The 10849-nt window shown below is 46.2% G+C and overlaps 1 protein-coding gene across 1 annotated transcript; it reads left to right on the forward strand.

Moving 5' to 3' along the window:
• Nucleotides 1–207: 207 nt before the first annotated feature.
• PRDX3 (peroxiredoxin 3) lies at nt 208–8812 on the forward strand. Its single transcript, XM_081074698.1, has 7 exons — nt 208–314; nt 1654–1789; nt 3338–3479; nt 4521–4656; nt 5502–5605; nt 7508–7673; nt 8004–8812. The coding sequence occupies exons 1-7, from the start codon at nt 279–281 to the stop codon at nt 8055–8057; spliced, it is 774 nt and encodes a 257-aa protein (XP_080930824.1). The 5' UTR covers nt 208–278; the 3' UTR covers nt 8058–8812.
• Nucleotides 8813–10849: the final 2037 nt, after the last annotated feature.

A 10849-nucleotide genomic window follows, 5' to 3' on the forward strand; every position in this document is an offset into this window, starting at 1 on the left:
TTTTAAGGTTGGGGCGACAATTAGAGAAAAAGTGTTGCCTTCTCAAGTATTCAGCTACTCAGAAGCCTTAACGGGAACGTGCCTCCTCACAAAACGGACGGAGGGTCCCTAAAAGGCGGGAAGGCGGCGGGTCCCTCTCGCCCGGCCCCGCCCCCGGCCCCGCCCCCGGCCCCGCCCCGGCCCCGCCCCCGTCGCGGCCCCGCCCTTTCCTGCAGCGCCTCCCGCAGCCCTGCCTCCTCTGCTTCCCCGTGTCCCCGCGGCTCCAGCGTGCACTGAAGATGGCGGCTGCGGCGGGAAGGTTGCTCCGTGCTTCGGTGAGTGGCTGCGGGCTGGGAACAGGCGCGGAGACACTGGGGTGGCTCTGAGCACGTGCTTCTCAGACAGAATCCCACTCCCTTAGGCCTGGGGCACTTTCGCCCTCGGAGGGTGTCAGCTAGCAGAGGACCCAGAGGCCTCCTGCTGTACGGAAGGCTCTCTGCACCTGCGCAGAACCGCCTCCCGGCCCCCACATTGCGGTCCTCTCCCTTAATCCTTCGTGGCTCGGAGTCGCAGTTCCCCCGTTCTCGCTCCATCCAAGCACGTGGTTCTGGCCCTGAAAGCGGGCTGCCTGTCCCTGGTCCCGGTTCTGTAACAGACTGTGACCTTGGAAAGTGACTTCGCCTTTCCGAATCTCAGTTCGCTTTGCTCACCTTACGGTAGAAAAAAGTATGCGTCCATCAAGGCAGGGCTGTGAGCATCCACTAGAGGCTGCGTGGAAACCGAAGTGCTAAAGTAACCAAAGTGCTAAAATACAAAAGGCACTTTTCTGCTCCCACCGCCCAGGCCTGCCCCCGTGCTTTTCCCTTGGTGGGTTTCCTCGCAGGCTCTTCTTCCTGAGTCATGCTGGACACTAAAGTTGAGCAAACATTTTCCTTGCACCCTTTCCAAACTTTCCTAGAGGATGAACTTTGCTCTACTTGTTTGCTTGTCTGAGGGCCTTGTCTTTTCGAAGGAAAACCTTGACACAGACTGCTCAGCAGATTGTCCTGGCAAAAGGCATAAATACATGGGGCCTGGCCAATTCTTCTTGGTGTTTGAACCCTCTGTGTTGGTCTTAAGATATGGAGTCTTGATGGTCTTATAATTACCCTCTGCCTTGCAGTCTTTTTTAATTAATATGTTTTTATATAAAAGTTATATACTTAAGATACACACCACGATGATTTGACATATACCTTATGAAATAATTACTACAGTCAAACTAATTCATGTCTCTTCACAGTTACCTTTTTGTGTGTGATGAGTGTGCCTGAAATCTATTCTCTTAGTGTATTCCCAGTGTTCAGTACCATATTATTATTTAGTGTAGTCATCATGTTGCACATTAGATCTCTAGACTTACTCATCCTACATAACTGCAACTTTGTATCCTGTGACCAATATTCTCGCCCCCCCCCACCCCACCCCCTCTTCCAGTCTTGAAGGAGAAGGAAGCAGAAGGGAATATTTAAGAACTTAGAGACCCAATCCATGCTCTTAGAGCTTGGTGTTTAGAATTTGGTTGACAGGAACAAGGATATCTGAGGCCACCATTGGCTTTTGCCCTTTCAGCAAAGCCAGCCTTTAGCCACCATTGTGGGACTACTTCCTAATATAAAGTGTTTCTCTTACCAGGTTGCCCGACATGTGAGCGCCATTCCTTGGGGCATCTCTGAGTCTGCAGCCCTTAGACCTGCTGCTTCTCAAAGAATGTGCTTGACAAATGTATTGTGGGCTGGTGCCAGTCAAGCGAAATCTGCCTTTAGCACCAGTAAGTATTATGCCTTGTTTTGACCCAGGTAATGGAAACATGAATCATCATCTCTGGACAGGGACTCTGAACCCTGGCTCTACATTAAAACTCACCTGGGGAGCTTTTAAAAGCATACCACTGCCCCAGTCCCACCCCAGAAAACTTAAGTCAATCTCTGGGGTGAGACCAGGACATCAGTATTTTTTTGTATCTCACCAAGTCATTTTAATGTGCAGCCAGGGCTGAGAATCAGTGAAGCAAACCACCCTTGTGTCATATTTCCTTGTTGGTTACCAGAGGTTTGAATCCTCTGTATTGAGAGACTTGGGTGGGGGACCCAACTCAGATGCCTTCTGTGGCATGAAGGGGTGTGCGGTACGTGGCAGTGGTGGGCAGCCTATTGGGAACTCTGGCTTCTGGATTTGAACCTGTGTGCTGGCTCCAGTTCGTCACATTAGACCATGGGAGACCTGTGATCTGAGGGAGGGATAGCTATTTTTGGAAATTTATACTCCGTTTTTCAGAATGTGGGCTTTGCTAAGATCAGCCTCAGATAAAGAATGGTATTTGAAAATGCCTCCTTTAGATTTGTCCCACCTTTTAAGAAGCATGTATTTAACATGTAATGGTTTGAATAATATATTTTAGAAAAACCTTTGTTTATGGGTGAAATGTTCTAAAACCATTTCAAAATTTTGCCATCCTGGACCTTTAAAAAAATTTCTAGTAGTGATTTGATGCCACAGATTTAAAACTTTCCTGGTCACCTGTCCCAAACCCCTCACTCCCAATAGTTCCTATTGTTTCTGAGGCCCAGGCATTTTGATACCTAATTTCCTTTGTCCCTCATACCCAGGTAGAAGCAAGTCCTCCAGTTCTGACACATCTCTTGCATCCTTTCCTTTCTGCCCTGTTTTCTCTGCCACATGCCCTCCTCCATACCTCTTATTTAGATAACTGAAATCACCTCCGAACATCATTCTCCCCTCCTCCTGCTCCCCTTACCCTCCCCTGCCAGACTAATCTTCCTAAGAACAGCCGACTCATCTTCTACGTGGAAACCTCCAGTGACTCCTTTATCTCTTCTCTTTAAAACAAACTCATCAGCCTGATAGTTAGGGGCCTTCACAGCACGGCCTTCACCCGTCCTATCCTTATCTACCACTTTTCCTTCCACACATACCTACTCTGTTCTGATCAAACTGTGCCGTGGGCTTTACCCACACTTGCCCTCTTTCCTCCATGCCATGTGCCCTGTCCTATCTGGACTTGGCAAAATCTGAACCGTATTTAGAATCCATGTCCAGTCTCATGTCTTCCTTAATTCCATCTTAATTCCACCCCTGCCATGTTCTGTCATCTTGTTAGTTTCCATAACACTTTCAATTGAATTTGTGCATAGTCTAGAACTATGGAAGGAAAATAATTTACCTAAGATGTACAGTTGAACTGAATCTTTTAATTAATTTATACTACTAATTAATCATTGTGAGAGTTTTACATAAAATCAAATAGGTGCTTGATTTAGCAAATGATGAACTTTATACCCATGTGGGTTTTTTTCAGGTTCCTCATACTATGCTCCTGCCGTCACCCAGCACGCGCCCTATTTTAAGGGTACAGCCGTTGTCAAAGGAGAGTTCAAAGAACTAAGCCTTGATGACTTTAAGGGGAAATATTTGGTGCTCTTCTTCTATCCTTTGGACTTGTGAGTTCAGTTTCTGTGGTGCTTTAATGTCCTTCTGAGAGCAAAGATCCCTGTTTCCACTGACATTGCCTGTCTCTAGATGGGCTCCTTGTCAAGCAAAGGATGGGTTCTTTCTGATCTTTTATCACTGATGGGTTTGTTGATATAGCCTGCATCTGTAGCTAATTTACAAATGACAGATTTAGAGGATTGGAGTGGTATTTTTTTTTTTTTTTTAAAGATTTTTTTTTTTTATTGGGGAATGGGTACAGGACTTTATTGGAGAACAGTGTGTACTTCCAGGACTTTTTTTTCAAGTCAAGTTGTTGTCCTTTCAGTCTTAGTTGTGGAGGGCGCAGCTCAGCTCCAGGTCCAGTTGCCGTTTCTAGTTGCAGGGGGCGCAGCCCACCATCCCTTGCGGGAATCCGACTGGCAACCTTGTGGTTGAAAGGATGCACTCCAACCACCTGAGCCATCCAGGAGCTCAGTGGCAACTCAGCTCAAGGTGCCGTGTTCAATCTTAGTTGCAGGGGACGTGGCCCACTGTCCCTTGTGAGACTCGAGGAATTGAACTGGCAGCCTTGTGGTTGAGAGCCCACTGGCCCATGTGGGAATTGAACCGGCAGCCTTCGGAGTTAGGAGCACAGAGCTCTAACCGCCTGAGCCACCAGGCCGTCCTCTGGAGTTGTATTCTTAATGTGGAAGGATTTTAATAGAACTCTGTTTCAAGTACTCTGGAGCAATGGTTCCTATAAGCCAGTCTATGGGGAAGTTTTTACTGATCTGGAGGAAAATGAGAAAAGTAAAGATAATAAAATAAGTTTTCTCTTGAAGCTGCTTTATTTAAATAAAATGCTTCTTTACTCTTAGAATATATCTCTTCCCCCACTACCCCCATTCTTTAAATAAGATTCTTAAATAGAAAGGTGAGTGTGTGAGGATAGTTAGTCGTTTTGCCCTTTTCACCTTTAAGCAAATTGAACTAGTTTTTAGACTACCAATTGTTCAAATTTTAAATCGTTTTTAAATTCTCTAATGAGCATTTCTGCCCTTTTTCTCTAGCACCTTTGTGTGTCCTACAGAAATTATAGCTTTTAGTGACAAAGCCAATGAATTTCATGACGTGAACTGTGAAGTTGTTGGAGTTTCCGTGGATTCCCATTTCACCCATCTGGCCTGGATAAACACTCCGAGGAAGGTACGGACACCATTGGCCCGCTTTGGCACTTAGGACCTTCAGAACTGAAAAGGTCCCATAAAAGACTAACCCAGAAGGTGTCAAAGTGTGACTAGTCTGAAATGGGCTATTCGTAGGTGCTAACTGATTAGCAGATTCTGTTACGCTTTGTCCATATGTCCCTTGGCATTGCATGTATATTTACTCCCTCCTGTACTTGTATTTTCCAAGGTACAAACATGAACGGAGAGCAGGCCCAGCAAGGCAGCGGCACAGCTGGGATCCGTTTCCCCTCCCCTCGCCAGTGTCCTGTAGACTCCATGTACCCTGCATGGCTTGTGGGATGGTGCTTAGGATTTGACTTCAGTGTTTGGAATGATCCGTGTTCTTACCTAAAAACTTGCCCGGAAGAATCAAGATATGATTCTAGAAGTGAGCTGGAAATCAAAATTTCCAGCTCTGCTGCTGGACTAATAATAATTCTTCAGAGTATTTTTTAATACTCTTCCATTTTTGTGCTGCAGAAGTTAATCTTCTGCTGAAAGACTACTTCAAGAATTAGAACAAGAAAGGTCAATAGTACTAGCCGGGTTTAAACCTTGCCCCTGTCCCTTTATAGCTGTGACCTGGAGCAAGTTACTTAACCTTAATGTGCCTCAGTGTCCTCATCTGTAAAATGGTGATGGTCATAGTACCTCCTTCAGGCTTGTTGGGAAGAGGGAGTGAATGGAGCTTAGTGCCACGCTGGGCATTGTTGGTGCTCATGACTGCTACTTACGCCACCGTGTTGGTCTCAGACATCGTGTTACCTGGCCCAGAATGTTGTGAGAGCACAGATAACGACACCATGTTTGCGTTTTCATTAGAGTGGTGGTTTGGGCCACATGAACATCGCGCTCTTGTCAGATTTGACTAAACAGATTTCCCGAGACTACGGTGTGCTGTTAGACAGTCCTGGTCTTGCACTGAGGTAAGGACAATCCTGAGGAACAACATTGTTTTCCATGTTTAGCATCATCCCACTTCTTGGGGTATTTAGAGAGGCCTTGGTAAAGCATTTTGAAAACCCAAACTCCTTAATTTTGACCTTTCAGTAAGCACTGATGAATGCCTACTGCAAGCGTTGGCCGTCTTTCAGAAATGGCCTAGACATGCTTGCCCCCTGCACCTGTCTCTTTCTGAAGAAGGATATCGTGCGGTGATGGGCTCACTGCTCCACTCTCCCTAACCACGTGGGAGCCGCTGTCATGGGGGCACAGTCCTGGCATGTTTGGCGAAGGGGGGACTATCAGGGTAGGAGTCAGTATCTTGCAGTGGGTAAGATCTCAGAAAGCCCTGGAATCAAAAACAGCCATAGTTCGATTTTATTTTAACTCATTTACTTCATAGATGTATGACTTTGGGCAAGTTATTTAACCTCTTTGAGTCCCAATTTTTTCATAACTAGAATGAGAACATACCTCACAGATTGGTTGTGAAAACTAAATAAAATGAGGCAACTAACATTTTTAGCACAAATCCTGGTAGCTGTTATAACCCCGTCCCAGGATGTCATATCTGTCCTTCATTCTGAGGTGAGACCTTTATTCCTTTGAGTGTGAGAGCTTTTTGTCTTTCATTCACAGTCCCACATTCAAACACAGCCTTCCTGGGAGGGATGAGAACTTAGGCCTTAGAAGTGGCATCTTGATGACCTCTGAGTGGGGTGAGATTGGGCTGCGTTTTACCTCCAGGAAGCAGGCGAGGACCCCGCTTTGATGTGTCCCTCAGTTTTGCTGGGGACCAGTTGGACCCACTCACCTGCCCTGTCTCATAGCTGACCTCTGGCCTGCTTTCCTCTTGCATTCCACCTAGTCTTTCAGCCCTGGGAGCCACCTTGGACCTTGGGCTTTTTGTGCTCCAAGGACATTACTGTCTTCCGTTAATAAACTAAAGCCTGCCTTTGACAGTGATGGCGAGGGAAGGAGAAAAAGAGTGCTGACTTTTTCCTCCTAGCATCCTTCCTTGTTGGGTCTTGCTAATTTGGCCATTACCTCCCTACTGATTTCACTATTAGGACTGACAAGGGAGAGGAGCCAAGTCTGGCTTGTAAGATAAGGCTTTCTTTCTGGAGTCTGAGCCCTGCTCCATCCTAGCTCTGCGTGTCTGCACCGTGGACTCCAACTTGACTCTACTCTCCAGGAGCACATGCCTAAAAGCTAGACCCCAGGGAATGTTCCTTTTCCCGGAGTGGTTAACACTTGAAATGCCACACCCTTTTAAGACAGACTGTTAAAACCTGTGCATATCTGCATATGTCCTGGTGACACCAGCAATCCTACAGAAGATGACTGCAGACCACAGGGTGGGTCATCTCATTACGGCTTGGTTTTTCCTTTCGATTTCTGCTCTGCAGAGACTTAATTCTTTCTGCAGAGACTTTCCCCTGGGATTTTTCCCCTCTTTGCGCAAGAACTCACTCATTTCCTAAGTGTTGACTGAATATAGATAGAACACATCTCTGTCCCTTCTCATTTGCCTTGAGGCAAATGAGACAGATGAGATCCTTGCCAAGAGTTGACACAGCAGCACAAAGAATGCTGCTAAATCACTAAGTAAAGAAGTCTCTCTCCTCGGTGACTTTTAGATACTGGGTGACATTGGGTCACATTTATAAATGTTTTCCATGGTGGCCTGGTCTAGTCCTGCCTTTGTGAAAGGATCTGTCAATAAGAGATGATAAGTTTTTTGTATAACAACGAAAACCCCGTTTTTAAGCATATGTTAGAGCTTAATAAATGGTTTATTAAGGAGAATGAGAGACAGAAGAGAAATTACACTCTTCCTAGTTGTGGTACTGATGAGATACTAACGGGGACCAATTCTGATGCAGAGGTCTCTTCATAATTGACCCCAATGGGGTCATCAAGCATTTGAGTGTGAATGATCTCCCTGTGGGCCGAAGTGTGGAGGAGACCCTCCGCCTGGTGAAGGCGTTCCAGTTCGTGGAAGTCCACGGAGAAGTCTGCCCGGCAAACTGGACGCCGGATTCTCCTACGGTATGTTTCTTTGCCAAAAGCACTGAGACCCCAGCAGAGGGTCCCAGGTCCTCGCCGCCTCAAGGGCTCCTGGCCTGGAATATCCACAGAAGGAGCCCACCCTTGGAGGAAGGCTGCAGATGGTGTGCAAATGGGTGAAGCTGCTGAGCCGTGGGGAGTGGTGGGGGGTGGGAACAGGGGTCTGGCAGGCTGTTAATACAGCTTTCATCCTTGTATTTTAAAAGAAACAGACCCATCTTTAAAAATTAAAGAACTTTCGGTGAAAAATTGAGCTGTCAGCTCACTTTTGAGACTATTAAAGTGAGTTACCTAATGTTTTTGTATTTTCAGATCAAGCCACATCCGACTGCTTCCAAAGAATACTTTGAGAAGGTAAATCAGTAGTAGACCATCCCATGTGCACCTGCAGCTTCTCAAAAGAACCACAGTTGGGACTCACTTTTAGCATTTCAAAGATGATTATTTATAGTAGCGAAAAACCAATTATGCTTGCATTCATAAATGTTACTCTAAATGTTTTGTTCGTGTAACATTGGCTTTTTAAACATGATTAGTTACTAACATGAATCCTTGACTGGTAACTTCTTGATGGCTAGCTAGTTTGTAGAATGCCTAATTCACCCATTTCTTTGATCATATCTTCAACCGGAAACACTCTTAGCCTTTCTGGAACTTTTGTGTGCACCAGAGTAGCACTTCAAGTATCGAAAGCCTTTGATCAAAGGTCCTGAAATTTTCTTCTTGAATTTCTTTGTATTAAGCTGCATTTTGTTTTAAGGTAACAAAGATCATAGTTTTACCTTCTTAGCATCAGCAGGCTAATTAACTCTTGGAGTGAATGTATATGCGATTGAAACAAATGTGAATCATGTTTTTAAAAAAACACGGTGGCAAAGTGACTTAGCTGATCATGCATGTGCCTCTTCCCTGAAATTTACAGTTTATATAGTTATTTTACTTATTTTATTTGTTAGCCGACTTAGTGTTTGCATACATTTCTAGATATTGATTGAGCATAATTATAAAGGATATTTATTTAATCCAGGTATTGCATTTTGAAATCATTGTAATTCTTTGCCGAAGCGGTCAGTGTAAAGTATATAATAAAAACATTTTTAAATATTTACATTTTTAACACCGTTAATTGTTGGTTCAGTTTATGTTGTGGGGCTTTGGTTTCCCTTCAGATTTCATCAACAGACATTTATTGAGCATTTAACTCGGGGCCCATAAAGATGAGTAAGATGCTGGCTCCACACCCAAGGATCTCAGTTTGGGGGGCAAGAGGGAAATGGAAGCAATTATTCATTGTTTCAGTAAACCCTTGAGTGCCTACTACAAGAGTGAACAAAAAGACAAACCTTTTCCTTCATGCACGTACATTCTAGAGGGGAAACACAATACATACAATGTTTGGAAGGAAGTGGAGTGGGACTAGAGCAGACAGTTGCAGGTGTTCTAGATACAGGGTTGTCAGAGAAGGCCTGATGGAGAGTCAGTCGCTCCAGGCTTATTTTCTCATCTGTGAAATGAAGGCAATAATTGTACTTCAGGGTTTTGATGAGGATCAAATGAGATAAAACACAGAGGGAGTTGGGGAGGGAGGTGATGAGGTTCTAGGCGAAGGCCCTGGTAAGTCCAAAGGCCCTGAGGCAAGTGTGTGTTAGGGCCAGATGAACAATTGAAGGGCCAGGTGACTTCAGAGAGCAGTGAAGGAGGAGAATGGTAATGAGCCAGAGTGCCTTAGGGGAGAGCTGAGCACTTTGGGCGCTAATGTGATATGAGACACATCAGGAAGATTTTGAGAAGAGTAAAATCAACTTATTCTAAGAGGAGCACTGTCTCCTTTGTTAAGACTAGACTGTAAGTGTCCAGAGGGGAGCAGAGGTCACCTGGGCTGGATTTGTGACATACTTGATAGAGCCAACAGAATAATACAGGTGTGCTAAATACTGTGGTACAATAGATGTATTCCTGGGGCATAAGGGGAACACTGAGGTGAGGAGGGGCACCTTACCCAACTGTGGGCATCAGGGAAGGCTTCCTGGAAGAGGAGACGAACTCTTGAAGGCTATCAAAAAGTGAGCCAGGTGAGTTGAGCAAAAGGAGCTGTGAAGTCACATGGGCCTGAAGAAAATGAGCTGGTTTCTTGTAGGGAGAGGCAAACAGAGAATAGGCCAGCCTGGTGTTAATGGCCCAAACAGCACTTCCAATGGACCCAGCACTGTGTTAGGGCTTTTACATGTTTTATGTCATTTGATCCTCAAGCAAACCATGAAATAGGTATAATTATTGTTCTCGTTTTATAGATGAGTAGACAGACCTAGAGAGATTGACTTGACTAGGGTCACACTATGTAATGGGTATGCTGAGTCCCAGACCCAGGACTCCTGGGGCTCCCCTGAGCACCCTAAACACCCACACTGGCTTCCACCAACACTCATCCCAGTGAGGATAAGGAGGAAGGGAATGGCAGGAAAAAGGAAGGTGCATTTCTTTCCTCTATAAATCGTCCCTACTTGATGTGGTATTCAACAGAAGGAGCTGGATTTGTCCCAGCGCTGGAGAAAAACTGTTGGGCTGAGAGGTGGTGCACTGTCCGCAGGACCAGCTTCACCGTGGGCGCAGAGCCCACGGTGGTTTAATGCTCCAATGTTGACATTTCTCCATCTTTTTTCCATAAGGGGCGCCACATTTTCATTTTTCACTGGGCCAGGAAAAGTATGTAGGCGGTCCTGACTATGCCCGATACCTGTACACTGGACTTGAAGGCGCAACTGAAGGGATTTTCCGGGGTAATGTCCAAAAGCTTAGGTAGATGCTGGATAGGAGGGTTCCCATAGGTGACTCCTCCCGGCCTGGAAGCGGCCTCGCCACTCTGAGGGGTGGAGCAGGATTGAAATGACTCGGTCTATGGGAGAGTTGGAGTCACAGGAACAGTGGGTGCGTAGAGGATTGGGACCTGGAGGCGCTGGAAGGTGATGACACCGAGAAGCAGGCGCGCCGGGCCCGGGAGCGGGAACACCGGGTGCGGCGGGGCGGGGAGCCCGGGCGTTTGCACGTGGTGACGCCGAGCAGCGCGCACGCAGGAACCCGGGAGCGAAAACAGCGGACCCTAGGCGCCCGGGGCGCCGGCGCGGGGTGACCGAGGGCGGCGCGTGCGCAGGCCGGGGCGT

Source organism: Rhinolophus hipposideros, assembly GCF_964194185.1.
Source record: "Rhinolophus hipposideros genome assembly, chromosome: 15".
Classification (NCBI taxonomy): domain Eukaryota; kingdom Metazoa; phylum Chordata; class Mammalia; order Chiroptera; family Rhinolophidae; genus Rhinolophus; species Rhinolophus hipposideros.